Raw genomic sequence first — 19,564 nt, 5'->3', positions numbered from 1 at the left:
GTGTGTGTGTGTGTGTGTGTGTGTGTGTGTGTGTGAGAGAGAGAGAGAGTACAAGAGTGAAAGAATAGGCTGGGAGAAGTAGGGGATGTGGACAGTGAGGCTGTAGGTGTCCGAGAGAGAATGCCACTGTGTCAGCAGAGTTCTGCGTCCCCAAGCCCAGGCGACGACCCAACTACCCAGCAAACCACTCTGTTTTTCACAAACCCACACAGACCCTAAGAGGTGCGGTCTGAGAGAAGACAAGGCCCCGGTCATACCTCTTCGCTGCTGTAAGACTCGGACGTGGAGGAGGACCAGCTGCAGCGAGCATGCACGCCCTGCACCTGCTGGGCAGATACCTTCACGGTGCTTCTGCAAACAGCTGTGGGCTGGAAAAGACAAAGTGGTGAGTTCTCTCTTCAGCTGTTTGTGGAAAGGAGTAGCCTCCATCAAGTAAATCAGGAAATAATGTCAGGTTTGGCGAAATGACAAAGGAAGAAAATCTTCACAGAGGCATTTTATTTTTTCAAAATGAAAGTTCCTCAAGACCGAAGCAGAAACAAATGAAATATTTAAATATCTCTTTGCTGTTTGACCCATTACAAGTCTCTAGAAAAAGCAAACATGTCCCCCATGAGTGCTGAGTGGGCTGCCCTGAGTCAATTTTCATTCAGACAAAAAGAAATGATGAAGAACCCCACAGGACTTCACCCTCTTCTTCTTAGACCTCAAATTTCATTAGAAATAGAAGCTTCTGACACTTTGGTATGAGTCCTTTGTAAAACAGAGTCACAGCGAGTAGTTTCACAACAAATAACAAATCAAACAATCCTCTTTTAAGTAACAAAACCCACGAGCTCTAACCTCGGAATGCAAACACTTTGGAAAGCAAATTTCGGACTGCTGGAGTTGCCCTGTTCAGATGGGATTACTGCCCGTGGATGTTGACTAAGTGTCTGTGGAGACCAAAGCTATTCCACCTTGGATGCCAATCTGCCATGTTGACTTCTGATTAACCCTTTTCTGGGAATCCCTCTAAGATTTCCACTTTCATGTACATACTGTAAATCCTGGCCTTAGTTCAAATTCCCTACAGTATGTAAGCCCTGGATCTGGGAGGTAATGGCACAGGATCCACTGTCTCACCTCCACCTAAGATACGGGTTCTGTTTGTAAGTCCCTATGAAGTGTTTTGTTTTGTTTTTTTCTGGTAAACTGGATTTGGGAGCCTCTTTCTTCAGCCTCTCGGCTCCCTTGGCCTTTGGGGTTCGGTTTGCATGGACCTGCTCACTATGGAGCAGTGCTGTACATGTTCTGGTCATGAGAGACATGAAAACGAACATGCCGTGTTCCTGATCTCACTAAGCCTGAAATAGTAGGGAAGACAGGTGTCATTCAACAGTCAACGGCAAAAGAACGTGACGTGTGCCAGGAACAGTCAGTGTTTCATAATCTTTTGTAAGAGAATTTTAAGTGTGTCTGGGATTTGTCTCTGGTGTTGTATTCACTTTACCTGATACAAATACATCCTCATGTTAAAAAGCAGGAAACTGAGGCACCAGGGATTAAGTAATTTGTCAGGATCACTCAGGATCTCAGACTCCACAGCTCAATGCTCAGCCACAGAGTAACACATCTCCCACCAGGGGACACCGTGTCCACACTGTTAGCGGTGGGGCCAGATGCTAGCCAGGCAGTGGCCAAGTTCTTTGGGTGACTCCAGGTCATAGAAGAAGTGAGGCTCTTCCTTTTGTTCATTTCTGGGGGGGGTCTTCTCCCACTTACCACATAGTAGTCCCTCTGGAAGGCACATGTAGCAGGATCTTCTCCAGAATCCCTCCTGCATGTAGTCTCCCGGATGCTGAACTCTAAATTCATGACCAAGCTGTTCTCATCCAGGACCTCAACCTTCACAAAAATAAAGTATCAGAGTGTGATCAACGCATGTCTGAAGTTTACGATGCTATAAACCATTCTTTCTGCCCCATGAGAAAAAAATTACGGAATCGTCCACCATGAAAGCAATACATTATCTTAGCAATCACCTAATTCCATGCCTTTCTTCTCCAGACCAAAGAGAAAAAGTGACTTACCAAAGTCGTACAATAGTTTAGTGACAAAAATGGAACCAAAATGTAGGTGTTCTAACTCCAAGGCCAGTATGGCTTCTAACACTTTACAGTGACAATTGATACTCACTATTTGTGGATTCCGTATTGGCGAACTCATCTACTCACTAAAATTTATTTGTAACCCCAAAATCAATACTAGTAGCACTTACTTTAGCAATCATCTATGGACAAATGCCGAACGACAAAAATCTTGAGTCACCCAACGTGCATGTTACCAACAGAAGCCAAACAAGGAGACATTCTGCCTTCTTGTTTCAACTCTCATATTGAAAACAGGTGTGCTTTTTATGGTCTCTTTAGTGGCTTTTTTTGTTGTTGTTGCATTTTTGTGCTTTTTGTTGGTAGCTTTAGTGTTTAAGATGGCCCCCAAGCCTGGTGTAGAAGACCCCACTAGTGTTCCCAAGCACAAGGCTGTGATGCACCTGACACGGAAAATATGTGAGTGAGGTAAGCTTTGTTCAGGGAGGAGTCACAGTGCTATTGGTCATGAGTTCAATGTTAATGAATCAACAATATATGTTAATTTAAGTATCCTCAAGCAGGAATTCACACAAACAAGGTTAGTATTGATGGGTTGATGAAAATGTTGTGACCCGAGGCTCACAGGAACCGCACCTTCTATTTCCCCTAGGAGCAATGATTCTGTGTTTGCTAATTCGGTGTTCATGGTGATTTTATACAATGTAACTACTACAAGTAAGAGGAATCAACTGTACATATTTCTAAATGTCATTTTCCTAAAAGACTGCTCCATAATTTTAAAAATAATTCCTGAAATAAATAATTAAGCAACAAGTGCATCTCTGCAGTACAGACTATTCTGCAGCCCTAGCTTCCTGCTTGAGCAGTTCTGATCTATAAATGAGTGTAAATGATTTTATTCTCCTTTCCACAAAGGAAAATCATCTAAACTCTATGACAAATCTGGGGAGTTCTGATGTCACAAAGTCCTGTGACTTCTTGAGTACTCACTGTGTGTTCAGTACCAGAGGCAGAGCAGGGAAGATGCCACGTGGCTTAAATTCCAGAGGAAGTGCCACACAGTGGACACATCAAAGAAAACTATACAAGATCCTCCCAGATAGTTATGGGGCTATCAAGAAAAACAACAACATGGCAATGGGGGTGAGGGAAGGAAGCAGCTGTTTTAGAGAAAATGCCAGAAAAATCCTCCCAAGGAAGGCAAATTTAAACTGAGCCTTGAAGGATGGGAAGAAGCTCATCCTGTGAATAGAAAGCAGAGCCAATGCCCTGGGGCAGGGACAAGTCCGGCTCTTGTGGCTGGAGCAACCTGACCAAGGCATGAACCACACACTACAACTTTGGAGAGATGGAGCGTGTCAGACAAGGTATGGTCTTGGAGCTCACGGGAACGTATTTAGATTTCATTGTCACTGCAGCGAGATGCTATCACAGGGTTTTAAGAGCTGTATCTGAATCACTGTGCCTGCTGCAAGGTAAACAGTTTGGGACAGGAACAAGGGGGCAGCAGGAAGTCAGTGGGGAGCCCACCATGGTCCAGTACCTGACAACACCCCCAGGATCCAAGTCACTTCTTCCCTCTTAGTTTCTGAACCTATCTTGCAGCAAATTGAAGTCAGCAACACATTGAACATACTACCCAGGAAGTAGAGAGATGGAGGCAGCGCTCTTTCTGTGAGAGCAAGAACTGCTTACAATTAGGGAATAATAGGCACATGCAGAACATTTTGTTTTAGATAAAAAGTGGCAAAACTCCAAGCTTAAGATGGGGATCTTTATGTCTCCTAACATAGGACACATAATGAGTGCTGATAAAAGCAGAATTTTCTGAAAACAAGTAGAAATAAAAACTCAACCTCACTGTGAATTACTGCCTCATATATTTATAATTTTAATATTTTGAATGTTAAATCTGAGTCTCATTAAAAAATTAAAAAATAAAAACCTCTCCCATCAACTGAAGTCCATTGTTTGGGGCCCTCCACTGCAGAGCATGCTTCAGCAGTTCACCGGAAAGCAATTCGATGGAAGCAAACTGGCAACACGAAAGCTGAAAAGATGAAAATGCGGGTTTTTGGGGGGTACAGATCGTTTTATTGAGCTGTGAGATAATTTTGCAACCTCTTTTGCGTCTTGAAGGGGTCTTTCAAGAATAAGGAGAAACACCTAACATTTTTGCTGTTTCCTTTGAACTCACTTTCTGCCAGTAAATTTCTATTCTGTGTAATTCAAAAAATGTGGGACAGCCTAAATGCTCAACAATAAGAAATCAACTGGAGAAAATTAAAAACCCAGCATTACTGCTGAAATAAACTATGGTAATTTACAATCAGTATTACAATACGGTCTTATTTTTCTTTAAAAATGCATTTTATACCTTCATATGAATTAAAAAACCTCAAGAGGATATCCTCTCATGGGTTTATAGTGAGTGTTTCTCACAGAAATGGATAATGAATGTTATTTTTCATTTTCCCTTTCTTGTATTTTCTGACTTTTTGTAATAATTACATTTTGGTTTTTATTTTTAAAAGAAATACAAACATATAAAAATAAAAGACCCACAGCAATCCCGTTTGACAATTGTAACGGTTAATTTTGTAGTGTCAACTTGACTGAACCATGGTGCCCAGATATTTGGTCAATATTATTCTGAATGTTTCTGTGAAGCTATTCTTTGAATGGGATTAATATTTACGTCAGTGGACTTTGAGTAAAGCAGATGACCATTATGTGGGTGGGCCTTATCCAATCAGTTGAAGGCCTTAATAGAATAAGGTCAAAAATCTTCCCATCAGAAAGGAGCTCTGCCAGCAGACTGCCTTTGGATTCAAACTATAAGTTGTCCCTGAATCTCCAGCCTGCTGGCCTACCTCATGAGATTTTGTTTTTTCCTTTTGGACTTGCCAGCCTTTGAAATTGTATGAGGCAATTCCTTATAATAAATCTCTCTCTCTCTCTCTCTCTGTCTCTGTCTCTCTCTCTCTCTCTGTCTCTCTCTCCCCCACCCCCCGCCATATATTCATATGCATGCATTTATACATGTATACATGTCATATTGGTTCTGTTTCTCTGGAGAACCCTCACTAATAGGGCATCACTGGTCACTTAGGTTTTTCAAATGAATCCTTTATTAATGCACAAAAAGTAAAGATCAGAAATGACTAGCTGAGAATAATTTAGAAAGTCAAAAACCAAAAAATGCAAAGAGGTTGAAACGTAAAATGGACACACAAAAAAGGGCATGGAGACCTCAGGGATCCCAAACCTCCATGGCTTTGCCTCCAAACATACCACAAATTTATCTGCTCCCCCCATCCTCCCTCCCCTGACTTGAGACCCCACCCCAGCATCTCACCATGCTCAGTTTCTCCCCCACCCCCCACACAGGCAGCTAGAGAGATTGTAATGGACTGTTTGTCCCCTGCCCCAATCCGTATATTGAAACTCTAATCCCTGATGTGGTATTTGGAGGTTGGGCCTTTGGGAGGTTATTAGGTCTTCAAGATAGAGCTCTTGTAAGTGGGATTAGCATCCTTATAAGAAGAGGCTGGAGAGTTAGCTAGCTCTCTTTCTGCAATGTGAGGATACAACAGGAAATCAGCAGTCTGCAGCCCAGAAGAGGGCCCTCACCAGAATCGGACCGTGCTGGCACCCTTATCCCGGATCTCAGCCTTCTGAACTCTGAGAAATAAGTTGGTGCTGTTTATGCATCACCTAGTCCACGGTTTGTTATGTGTTCATGGTACTTTGTTACTGTGGCCCAAGCTAAGCAGAGATGGTTTGCAAATGCAGATGTCCCCAGGGGTTACCCATTGCCCTTAAAACAGACCCCAATCTCCTCAAAATCATGACCTAGGCATGTCCCACTCATGCCCACCTCTCTCTCTCTCCACTCCCACCTTTCTCTTCCAGGCTCACTTGGCTCTAGCCAGCCTCCCTCTCAAGGCCTTTTGTCCTTCAGGGCCCTCCCACTGACTCTGCCAGCTCACCCCAATATTTCCTCAAAAGGTCTTTCCATGGTGGGAACTTCCTGTCACTGGAGTGAGTCTTAGCTCAAATATGCAGTCTCAGAGGACACTTTTGCCCCATCTGACTGCTGCCCCAGACCGGGCCTGTCATGTTAACCTGCTTACCCTCCTCTACGGTACTCTCCACTATTGGAAATGAATTTGGTTTATTTAACTGTGTCCTCTTCCTCTTCCCCTTTCTTCCCCTTCCTCTCCCTCCCCATCTCCCTTCCCTCTCCTTCCCCGGTAGAAACTGCTCCCTATGAAACCACAGCCTGACTTGTCCTCTTTGCTTCCCCCTGCCCAGCACAGGGCCAGTGCCCACCTTTCCTTTCTCTGGTCGTGTCCACTGAGGAAAGTCCAAGTGAGCCTATTGTCAAGGTTGGAGCAAGAAAACCATCAATGCTAAAGTCATGTGGTTTTATCTTTTCTCATCGTTTTTCAGATTTGGAGTCCAGGAGGTGAGTAACTTGAAATCAATTACAAGAATATTTGTTCCAGGTTTGTTGTTAATACCCAGTTGTTCTTCACTCAGACCACACATTAGAATGAGCAGGAGAACATTGAAGAATATGAGCCCTGCCCTCAGAGACTGGGGTTTAAGGAGTCAACCATCCCTCCTGGACATCAGAAATATTTAAATATTTAAACATCATCCCACGCGATGATGATGTGTAGTCTGAGTAGAGAATCAGTGGGCTTGGTAAGCAAACCTGGGGGCAAAGCAGAAGGGCCCAACCCTTCTCCCTACAACCATTGAACTGTACCCCCAAATATTCATGACTAAACCACTTACTTGCTTTGAACATATTCTTAGAAGTGAAACTATGCAATTGAAAGTTTTAAATATTTACTAGTTTTAACGTTTAACATGCTAGTAAATACGTTTAACACATATTTCCAACTTGCTTTTCAAATACAATTTTACAAAATTACAAACTCTTAAGCAGTAGTTGTGATTTTTTTTCACCCTGTTACTCTTTTACCTTGTTATTCTTCTTTTTCACATTGCGATTTTAATTCTGCACCTTTCTTCTATTAGAGAGGTTGAATACTTTTCCAAATCTTTCTTAGTCTTTTGTATTTCCTCTTTTGTGAATTGTTTGTAACCCTAGTGCTAGTGATCTATTCACTCAACTCTTTCCTGAGGGCTTTGCCTCTTAGTGTATCTGTCGTGTCTACTAGGGTAGAGAGAATTGGTATATTTGGAGCCATCTATAGGGTGTTTATAAAAGACGTGGTTAATACACACAACATAAATGAAAATATGAAACACTCCCAATAGGAAAAATATCACCAGGAAAGATGAAAGGAAGAGAATCTCCCTTCCAGTAGGGGAAGAAATAGAGTTCTCAACAAGAGGGCAGGGTGACTGTCGCTTGATCAATGAATTTGAATAATCAGAAAAGGGTAGGGAGAGGCAAGAATAGGCAGACCTCCAGGTAAAGGAGCAGTGTACTTGAGGTGGAGAGGCAACATTTTTCACGTGCTCATCAAGAGTCACACACATCACATATAAGTGTGTCTATTTTTAGGTGCATGTGTGTCTGGGCTCAAGTCTGGGCGACCATACCAAGATGGTGCATGAGCCAGAACACGCTCTGGTGGTTGTACCTCACAATAGCTCATCCCCACAGGCCAGATTTCCATGGTGTCAGTAACTGGTTCTCTTGCGATCTGTCTTCATGCTCTTATTCGTCTAATACACTGCTAACTTTCTTCTGTAGTGAGCAATAGCGAAATCAAAAGTAAATTTAAACTGTTCATCTGCAAGGTTGGCAACAAGATCCCGATTCCACATCGCCACAAGTGGATTTCATTAAGTGCCCATGGAAACTGGCATTTGGAAGACAATATAAGCAAGGAAGAGGGTTCTGTATTCTGATCCAGGAGCAGCTCAACCTTTGGTGTGGCAGCTGACCAGTGCCTTCACACAACATCTCTGGATATTGCAAGTGACCCCCCCACTCTGGCCATGATTCTGGAATGGCACCTAAAAAAAACACAGCCCATAGTCTTCATGAACTATAACCAAACTAAAAAAGAAAACTGGGTCCATTTGATTCATTTCCTTGAAATTTGGAAAAGAGAAACTGGGAGCCAGGCTCTGAAGAAGATCAAGCTGAATATGTTGTATTTGGAAACTAGAACTAGGAAACCATGAGCCATGTGCTCTACAGCGTAGCAGAGGGAACAAGCTAAGAGTCAGTCCAGGAGGGATGGGGGAAGTCAGCAGGCAGACAGAGAGAAATCAACACCCATCTGGTCTCTGCTGCCTGGACCTTCGGCCATGTCTTCATTCTCATTCCCATGCTGCCTGGCTGCACAGAGCCTTCATTCCTAAGACGTGCAACTTTATAGAACCTCTCTACCTCCCACCTTAACCTAAATTTGCTTGAAAATACATTCATTCCTACCTCCAAATGAGCCCCATGAAGATGATAATAAGGCCGTGAAATTACCTGGGGAACAGGAAGACAGGAGATGACTTGCTGCTCATGTTTCTCATTTCCTTTGAAGGATATTTTTACATTTCTTTCCTTGCATATCACAGACTTAGTCACTGGAAGCCCAAGTGATTACTCTCTCTCTAGCTCCCAAGGCTAAGAGGAAATAGACTATTACCAAATTGACAAGGAAAGGTGGATTTCTTTGGCTCAAAAGCCAGATTATTTCCAGTAAGTATTAGGAGCAGAGCTGCTGAATTTGAAAGGAGGCTCATTTCCAATAAATGAGAAGTTCTTAATAAAACACCTCAGAAAGAACCACGAGGACTTCAAGTACAAAAGCAAGATGCAGGAAACCAGAAGACAAGGTTAGAGAGGAGAATACAGCAGAAGAATCAGTCATCAAAAGTGGCTTGGAGAGCCTCATCACAAAAATTGTAATTAAATCCTTTCTCTGTCAAAGAAAAGAGACAGTATGAAAGACATGACTAGCTACTATCATTTTTAAACTGGAGAAAATTTCTTAAAAGTATATCCAATGAACTGACAAAAGGCAGACAGCATTGGAAGGAGGAGTAGAGAGGACTTCATTGCGCACTTACTCTTTTTAATGAGCTTCTGAATGCCCGAAACAGATACGAACTCAGTGACTGGGAATTCACTTTTGCCACAGAGGCACTGAGGGCGTCCCTCAAGGAGGATGGATCGTAGTCGTACACTGGGAAACCTGGACATGCAAGCACATGGGGCACAGTGAGACAAGACACAGGCACCAGCGTGGCTCTGCATCATCCAGAGCAGGTGGCCAGGTTGGTGAATACCTTACCTGAGCAAGACCAGTAGTTCGTTCCAAGAGCAAACATAATCAATATCTTCATCATCATCATCATCATCTTCTCCATTCTGGAAATAATGATTGTAATAGAAAGAGAGAGTGTCTCTCTACGTGTTTGGAGATGACAGTTCTTTCTAAGAGGAGCTGTCTTTATCAAACACTGGCTGCTGATTTTGACTGCAGCAATCTGTAACTTAAACAGAAGCAATTGATCCTGGGGTCAATATTTTCTGCTGACTTTTCCTATGGAAATGTTCCAGTTTGAGGACACTTTTGAAGTTTGCAACTCACCAGGGAACTTTAGCCCAAGGCAAAAGGCATCAAGAGGCTCAGGATTCCACATGTGCTGTTTATTTTGCTCTATTTTAATTTCATTCTTTTGGGGGAGGGGATATAATCTTACATTCAACAAAATGGTTAATCTTAAATTGTTGTGTATTGAGATCCCCTCATGGTTCTAAAGATCTTGCAGTTGACTGCTTATGAAAATGGCGTGTGTATAAGATCTTCTTGGAAATTATAACTTTGGAGATGATAATTTTATATACGGTTCCTAAAAATTCAGAGCAAGTACAAGTGCGGTAAAAAACTGGGACACACCATCCTATTAACCAACCTTCTGTGCTGCTGGACACTTTTGCACATCACCTGGATAATAAGGTATTTACATATTGATGATTTCCATGCACTGTAAGATCCCAAGGTAGTTTTTGAATGATTAAAAAGGAGAGCTACTTTATTAGAAGTACAGTTTGTGTTGTATGTAGGTCATTATGTTCTTATTTGTGGATTTCATGCATAAGAAGCTGTGTTTTGGCTCAGAAAGACCTGGACTGAGATCTTGGCTCGACCATGTACCGGGTGTATACCCTTGGGCATGGCACTCAACACCTCTGAACCTCAATTTTCTCATCTATAAAATGGGCGTAAATGGTTAGATGTCAGGTGTGTTATTAGTCAGGGTTCTCCAGAAAGGAGAACCAAAATATACAAGGAGAGAGAAAGACAGATTTTTTAATATATATACTTTAAGTTCTGGGGTACACATGTACAGAACCTTCAGGTTTGTTACATAGGTATACATGTGCCATGGTTGTTTGCTGCACCCATTAACCCATCGTCTACATTAGGTATTTCTCCTAATGCTATCCCTCCCCCAAAACCCCACCCCCCAACAGGCCCCAGTGGGTGATGTTCCCCTCCCTGTGTCCCTTTGTGCTCATTGTTCAACTCCCACTTACGAGTGAGAACATACGGTGTTTGGTTTTCTTTTCTTGTGTTAGTTTGCTGAGAATGATGGTTTCCAGCTTCATCCATGTCCCTACAAAGGATAGGAACTCATCCTTTTTTATGGCTGCATAGTATTCCATGGTGTATATATGTACCACATTTTCTTTATCCAATCTATCATTGATGGGCATTTGGGTTGGTTTCAAGTCTTTGCTATTGTGAACAGTGCTGCAATAAACATACGTGTGCATGTGTCTTTATAGTAAAATGATTTATAATCCTTTGGGTATATACCCAGTAATGGGATGGCTGGGTCAAATGGTATTTGTAGTTCTAGATCCTTGAGGAATCGCCACACTGTCTTCCACAGTGGTTGAACTAATTTACACTCCCATCAACAGTATAAAAGCTTTTCTATTTCTCCACATCCTCTCCAGCATCTGTTGTTTCCTGACTTTTTAAGGATCGCCATTCTAACTGGCATGAGATGGTATCTCATTGTGGTTTTGATTTGCATTTATCTAATGACCAGTCATGATGAGCATTTTTTCGTATGTGTGTTGGCTGCATAAATGTCTTCTTTTGAGAAGTGTCTGTTCATATCCTTTGCCCACTTTTTGATGGGGTTGGTTTTTTCTTGTGGCTAGCCATATGCAGAAAGCTGAAACTAGATCCCTTCCTTATACCTTATACAAAAATTAACTCAAGATGGTTTAAAGACTTAAATGTAAAACCTAAAACCATAAAAACCCTAGAAGAAAACCTAGGCAATACCATTCAGTACATAGGCATGGGCAAAGACTTCGTGACTAAAACAACAAAAACAACGGCAACAAAAGCCAAAATAGACAAATGGGTTCTAATTAAACTAAAGAACTTCTGCACAGCAAAAGAAACTGTCATCAGAGAGAACAAGCAACCTACAGAATGGGAGAAAAGTTTTGCAATCTATCCATCTGGCAAAGGGCTAATACCTAGAATCTACAAAGAACTTAAACAAATTTACAAGAAAGAGAGATTTTAAGGAGTTTGCCCACACGATTGTGGAAGCTGGCAAGCCCAAAGTGTGTGGTGTAGGCTGGGAGGCTGGAGCCCCAGTGAAGAGTTGCTGTTTCAGCCAATGGCAATTGACTGGCAGAATGTCTTCCTGCTCAGGGGACATCAGTCTTTTTCTATTCAGGCCTTTGACTGATTGGATGAGGCCCACCCACATAAGGAAGGGTAACCTACTTTACATGAAGTCTATCAATTTAAATGTTAATCTCATTTTTAAAAATACCTTCCCAGAAACGTCTAAAATAGTGTTTGACGAAATGTCTGAGTACCGTGGCCTAGCCAAGTTGACACATTAAATTAGTCATCATAAACAGATTAAATAACAACCTCTCAGAAGAGTACTTGGCAATTAATTGCTCAACAAAAGGTAACCACTAGTAAGAATTCAATTCAATAGATACTTTTAGTATCTGCTATGTGTAAGGCAACAGGTCCAGAGAATATCTGAAATGAACTAATAATCCAGCCTATCCTTCATAAACAGTGCAAATGTGGGTGCCATCACAGGAAGTACAAATCCCTGGAGGAACTCAGAGAGAAGCTGAAGAAAGACTTCTTGGAGATGATGGAAACATTGGCAGTTTGTGTTCTTTTCTCAAGCTCAGTGCCCAGGAGATCATTTGTCCCTTTGACCTTGGCCTTGATGGATGCAAACTCATTCAACAGGAGAGAAGGAGCCTCAGCCTAGGACAAAAGACCAGAAAAGGGAACAGTGGGAATGAGACAGAATCATTTGCCAAGAGATGTGGTGGGGAGCAGGGATGTTCTTTCAAGGCAGGCCAGGCACTGTTACCAACCAGGAGGATGAGGAGACCTAAACACAATAGATGTGCCCTGTAGGAAGGCAGGGATGCAAAGTTTAAATTACTGCTACCGTTATATAAAGCAACTTTATGAATCAAAGTATTGCCTCAGTTTTGCCTGCCCTCTTCACCAAGGGACAAAAGTATGCTTCTGATTAGTTTACATACTGACCAGGTCATGATGCTCTCATGAGTATTTACTGCCCTGACCCAGAAGACGTTCTTGCTACAAGTCTTACTCATCAGCACTTTGGCACAAAGGCATGTTTAAAATCCCTGGATAATCTCAGGTTCTAAGTGCTCATTCATCTCATTTACGCACAACTCTGGATCCAACAGGTTCTGGCCACTCTCCAGCCTTATCTCGAGCCATCCTCCCTTCCCCACTAGGTGTCCTTGTGTTCGTTGGGGACACCAAATGACTTCCATCCCAAGGCCTTTCCACATGCTATTCACTGCATCAGACAATAATGACATTCCTCTTACATGCCCCCAAATCAGCTTCTCTCTACCACTCAAGTCTCAGCTTAAAGAGCACCTCCTCAGAGAGCTTCCCTTGATCAAGCCCTGACCTAAACCAGTCTACCTTCTACTCCTCCATGCCAGTTCCGTGCTTCCCTTGTTCCTAGCACTTACCGCAAATGCATAATGATCTTGCTGGTTTGCTTGATGTTGTCTTTCTCCTCTAGTAGACTCTAAGCTCCATGATGCAGAAACCATGATTGTCTTATTTATGGTATCCTGAAGCACCCAGATAGGAATAGGATTAAATATTTGCTGAATGAATGAGTGAGTGAATGAGCACACTTGGTCTCTCCGAACTTTAATCCAAGTCTTTCTGTTTGAAACCAGCACTAATTTCTGGTATGTAACAGGTACACAGAGCAGTGTGCTATGAAGTGATGACCGTTAAAATTTGTAATTCTATTACTTTTAACCTGCTTTGAACTCAATTCCATTAGAGTCTTCCAGATTTAACTAATGGCACCATCTGGCACCAAACTCCATGGTCTCATTAAATGAGCAGTAGTAATAAAACTAATTGCAGAAGAGTAGAGGAGATTAAGGAGACAACAATAAAATAACGTTGCCAGCACAGGGCTATTGATTTTGTTTGTAGCTTGCTGGTGTGGGGAGAGATTCTTTCATTTCTCAGATTCTCTTGGCTACAATTAAACGTTGGCACCAGACATGCGGGGCAGGCACTGATTAGTGCTGAAAAGTGATGATCTAAAAATGTCTCTGCAGACTTCTGTCATGTCTAGTAAACCTAAAAGATTAAATACAAGACATCTATTAAATTTTAGGCCATAATGATTTATTTTATTAGTCTTTTTCCCATCTGCAGAAATGTGTACAGCATTAATGCCCCCCAGTTTTGTGCTGCTCCAACACAAATTATTTAGGTAAGGTATTAAAAATTATGTGGCACTAAGTGAAAAGAGTTGTGTATAATAGCTTTTTTCTTAACATAGCCTCTGGAAATTTATATGTAAAATTTACCTCAGAAAGTTTGAGAAGAGCAATTGGAAACCTATCAAATAAAGATGGGTGGGCGTGTACATTATAGACTAATAAGTTTCATCGCTATAATCTTTATTATTTCTTTCGAGATTGTTTCTTTTCATCTTGGTCATCTCTGTTATTTGAGAAAAATCATTGCATTTAGAGCAAATGTAAACCAAATCTTCATCTAATGCATAAACCATAGTTTTTGGAGCTGCCTTCCAATTTCATGTAATAGCATGATTTCTAAATTCCTGAACTCCACTGTCAAGATTTACCTTGATGGCCTATAGTTCACAACCCTTCCATGTTCAATGCTATTGTTACATTTATTTGGTAGGAACCACAGGTTTATCTGCTAAGGAAAGTAGTACAGATCAGCAGTTCTCACAGTGCAGGCCCCAGACCAGCAGCTTCAGCACCTCCTAGGAACTTGTAAATTCCCAAGCCTTATCCCAGACCTGCTAAATCAGGAACTCTAGGGAGAAGATCAGGCCATCTATGCATGTACAGGTCTCCCCATTATTCTGACTTACACTCAAGTCTGAGATTCACTGGTACAGAGCAATTGTTCTCAAAAGGGATGATTTTTGCCCATTAGGGGCACTTCACAATGTCTGAAGTCACTACCAATCGCCACAACCAGAGGAGAGGGTTCTACTGACATCTAGTAGGTGGTAGCTGGAGATACTACTGAACATGATTAATATAATTCACGGGACATCTGCTCACAAGAAAGAAATATCTGGTTCAAAATATGAATAGTGCCAAAGTTGAAAAACCCTGGTACAGGAAAGGACAAAGAAGAGTGAGCCCCATCCCTTTAAGGACACTTCCCAAAGCTCACACACAACATTAATGTTTGCATCTCATTGGCCAGAAATAAGTTACAGAGCTAACCTACTGTGAGGGACAGTAGGAAATGTAATCCACTCACTGAGAGGATAGGCGTTGGAATAGTAAGCAAGACTTTGCCAACTTGAGTTGCAGAAACCAGGAAATTTGTGCTGCATAGTATAGAGATGAAGGGCATTTCCAGGAAGACAGTTGTGCAGGAGGCTAGAGAGCAATCCTTGGTTGGAAAGTTCCCAAGAAAAGATGAAATTAATAGAGTCCTTGATAAACAATATTCGAAAGAGATTTATATATCTGACGGAGAGTTTTAGAGTTTAATTTCTGATAAGTACAGAGAAAATAAAGCAAGTTTTTTCAATGAGGTGCTGTTATTTTCAGGAAAAAAATAAACATTTATTCAAGAAATGTTTATCAGTTGGGAATGTCTTGGTTATAGTGTGGTAACAAACATTTCCAAAGTTGCAGTAGCTGGAAACAATAAGGTTTCATTTTTTGCTTATACTACATATCCATCATGGGTTGAAAGAGGGGTTTTGTTCATCATAGTCACAAATGGATGCAAGGTAATGAAGCAACTATGTATTATTATTATTATGATAAATAACACATAGCAGAAGATCTGCTCTCTTAACAAACGTTAAGTGTACAATACAATATTGTCAACTACAAGTACAATGTCACAAAGCAGATCCCTTGAACTTTTACATCTTGCATGACTGAAACTCTACACCCATTGAACAACTCCCTTTCCTCCTTCCCCAAACCCCTATTCTCTAGCAACAACCATTATATTTTCTGTTTCTGTGAGTTTGGTTACTTGAGAAACCTCATATAAATGGAATCATGCAGTATTTGTCCTTTTGTGATTGGCTTATTTAACTTAGTGTAATGTCCTAGCACAATGTTCATCCATGACATAGCATATGACAGGCTTATTTTTATAGCTAAATCGTATTCCATTCTATGTACATACCACATTTTCCTTATCCATTCATCCATCAATGAACATTTAGGCTATTTCCACCTCTTGGCCCTTGTGAACAATGCTACAATAACCATGGGAGTGCATATATCTCTTCAAAAACGTGATTTCAGTTCTTTTGGATAAATTCCCAGAAGTGGGATTGTGAATCACGAGGTAGTTATTTTTAAGTTTTTGAAGAATCACCACAGAGTTTTCTATAGCAGCTGCACCATTTTGCAGTCACATAAACAGTGTTGAAGACTTCCAACTGCTATACATGTTCACCAACACTTGTTATTTTCTGACTTTTGGATAATAACCATTCTAACAAGTGTGAGGTGACATATCATTGTGATTTTGATTTGCATTTATTTCTCTGATGACTAGTGATGTTGAACATCTTTTCACATACCGATTGGCCATTTATACGTCTTCTTTGGAGAAATGTCTATTCAATCTTTTGCCCATTTTTTCATTGGGTTATTTGTGGCTTTTGGCCATTAGGTTGTAGAAGTTCCTTATATATTTCACACATTAATCCCTTATCGGATGTACAATTTGCAAATATTTTATGCCATTTTGGAGGTTTTCTGTTCACACTATTGGTTGTTTACTTCACTGTGCAGAAGTCTTTTCGTTTGATTAATCCTACTTGTCTATTTTTGTTTTAGTTGCCTGGCTTTTGGTGTCATGTCCAAGAAGTCATTGCCAAGACCAATATCATGAAGATTTTCCCTTATGTTTCTTCTAGGAGTTTTACAGTTTTAAGTCTTCTGTTTAACTTTTTAATCCATTTTGAGTTGATTTTTGTGTATGGAGCAAGATTAGGATCCAATCTCTTTTACACATGGATATCCAGCTTTTCCAATACCATTCATTGAAGACACTAATGTTTCCCCACTGTTTACTCTGGGCTCCCTTGGCAAAGAGCAATTGATCAGTTTTTGTACGGATTAATTTCTGGACTCTCTATTCTGTTCTATTGGTCTATATGCCTATCTTTAGGCAAGAACCACAGTGTTTTCATTACTATAGCTATATTTTGAAATCAAATAGTATAGCACCTCCAGTTTTGTTCTTTCTGAAGATTGATCTGTAGTCTTTTGTGGTTCCATATAAATTATAGAATGGCTTTCTTTTCTATTTCAGTTAAAATGCCATTAGAATTTTGATAGAAATTGCATTGAATCTTTAGATTTCTTTGGGTAGCATGAACATTTTAAGAATAGTATTTCTTGCAATTCATAAAACCTAAGTTGCCTTTTTATTTATCTGTGTCTTCTTTGACTTCTTTCCACAACGTTTCATAGTTTTCAATGTAAAAGTCTTTTACATCTTTGGTTAAATTTATTTCTAGGTATTTAATTCACCTTGACGCTATTGTACATAAATTGTTTTCTTAATTTCTTTTTTGGATTGTTTGTTGTTAGTATATAGAAATGCAACTGATTTTTCTGTGTTGATTTTGTATCTTGCAACTTGCTGAATTCATTTACTAGTTCTAACAGGATTTTGTGAAATCTTTAGGATTTTCTACATATAACATCATATCATCTGTGAACAGAGATACTTTTACTGCTTCTTTTTCAATTCGGATGCCTGTTATTTATTTTTCTTGCCTATTACCCTGACTAGAACTTCTAGTACAATGCTGAATAGAAGTGGGAATGTGGACATCCTTGCCTTCTTCTTGATCTTAGAGGAAAAGCTTTCAGTTTTTCACCATTGATGTATGATGTATAGCTAACGGTATGATGTTAGCTATGGGCTTTATATATATGGCCTTTATTATGTTGAGGTAATTTCCTTCTCTTCCTACTTTGCTGAGTGTTTTTATCATGAAAGGGTGATAATTTTCTTAAATGCTTTTCCTGCATATATTGAGATAATTGTGTGATTCTTACACTTTGTTCTGTTAATGTGCTATGTCACATTGATGGATTTCTGTATGTTCAACTATTCTTGAATCCCAGAAATGAATCCACTTAGTCATGGTGTATGATTCTGTTAATGTGCTGTTGAATTTATTTGGCTAGTATTTTGTTAAGGATATTTGCACCTATATTCATCAGGGACATTAGCCCATAATTTTCTTTTCTTATAGTTTCTATTTCTGTGTAACTCTGGTCTTATATAATGAGTTTGAAAATGTTCCTTCTTTTCAATTTTTTTTTTTTTTTTTTGAAGAGTTTAAGGATTGGCATCAATTCTTTAAATGTTTGGTAGAATTCACCAGCGACGTCATCTGGTCCTGGGCTCTTCTGTGTTGGGAAGCTTTTGATTACTATTTAACCTCCTTACTTATACATGTGTTGAGATTTTCTATTTCTTCATTATTAGGTCTTTATGGGTTGTGTGTATACTTAAAATGTAAGAGAGAAGATCTCTCATTATGTGTTATTTACCAGAAAAACCTGGGTTTTCCAATGCATTGGTGTGTAATTGTTTGTAGTAGTCTCTTAGAATTCTTCTTATTTCTTTGGCATTAGTTGTAATGCCTCCTCTTTTATTTCTTATTTTATTTATTTGGATCTTTTTAGTCTAGTTAAAAAATTGTCAATTTTATTGATCTTTTTCAAAAATACATTCTTAGTTTGGCTGATTTGTTTATCGTTTGTCTATTCTCTATTTTATTTCTGTTAGAATCTATATAGTTTTATTCATTCTGCTAACTGTGGGCTTAGTTTATTGTTCTTTATTCTAGTTCCTTGAGGTGTATATTTAGGCTGTTTATTTGGGATCTTTCTTTTTGGTAGTATAAGCATTTATCACTTTCCTCTTAGTACTGTGATTTTTGTATCAAGTAAGTTTTGGTATGTTATTTGTTCTCACTTGTATCAATATTTTCTGATTTCCCTTTTACTTCCTCTTTGTCCCATTAGGTATTTAGGAAAATGTCATTTAATTTCTACATATTTGCAAATATTAGTTTTCCATCTGCTATTGATTTCTAGTTTTATTCCATTGTGGTTGAAAAAGACTTGGTGTGATTTCAATCGTTTTAAATCTATTAAGACTTGTTTTGTGACCTAACATGTGTTCTGTCTTAAAGAATGTTCTGTGTGCTTGAGAAAAACATGTATTCTTCTGCTCTTGGGTGGGATATTCTGTGTATGTCCATTAGGTCCATTCAGTCTATAGTGTTGTCCAAGTCTGCTGCTTCCTTATCGATCTTTTATCTGGATTTTCTATCCATTATTGAAAGTAGAGTATTGAAATATCTTACTATTATTGTGTTGCTGGTTATTTCCCCCTTTCAGTTCTGTCAATATTTGCTTTACATATTTTGGTGCTCTGATGTTGTGTGCATATATATTTATATTTATATTTATCTTCCTAGTGAATTGACTCTTTTATCACGATATGATGTCCTTCCTTGTCTCTTGTGACAGTTTTGACTTCATATCTATTTTCATTGATATAAGAATGGTCACCCATGCTCTCTTTTGGTTACCATTTTCATGGAATATGTTTCCATTCTTTAACTTTCAGCCTATGTGTGTCCTTCATTCTAAAGACAGCATTTTGTATACAGTGTACAGTTGGATCTTGTTTTTTTAAGTATATTCCCCACTTGACAGCTTTTGATTGAGATGTTTAATCCATTTACATTTAAAGTAATTATTGATAAAGGAGTTACTATAGCCAATTTTTAATTGATTTTTGTCTTTTTTTGTAGTTATTGCATCCCTCTTTTCTTGTTGTCTTTCTTTGTGTTTTATGGATTTTTTTGTAGTGACATGTTTTGATTTTTTAAAATATTTT

General features: G+C 39.6%; 1 protein-coding gene across 1 annotated transcript in view; it reads right to left on the bottom strand.

Annotated features, from left to right (window-relative positions):
- Positions 1-19,564, bottom strand: part of SPP2 (secreted phosphoprotein 2) — a 52,194-nt gene that overhangs the window by 16,351 nt on the left and 16,279 nt on the right. The window contains exons 3-6 of the mRNA XM_031651717.1: positions 9,377-9,578; positions 9,153-9,277; positions 1,765-1,887; positions 258-368 (exon numbers count right to left, since the gene is read on the bottom strand). Coding sequence (XP_031507577.1) covers positions 258-368; positions 1,765-1,887; positions 9,153-9,277; positions 9,377-9,578 — 561 coding nt within the window. The remainder of the gene's footprint in view (positions 1-257; positions 369-1,764; positions 1,888-9,152; positions 9,278-9,376; positions 9,579-19,564) is intronic.

Source organism: Papio anubis, chromosome 10, assembly GCF_008728515.1.
Source record: "Papio anubis isolate 15944 chromosome 10, Panubis1.0, whole genome shotgun sequence".
Lineage (NCBI taxonomy): Eukaryota > Metazoa > Chordata > Mammalia > Primates > Cercopithecidae > Papio > Papio anubis.
This window is presented reverse-complemented; position numbering and strand designations above follow the sequence as displayed.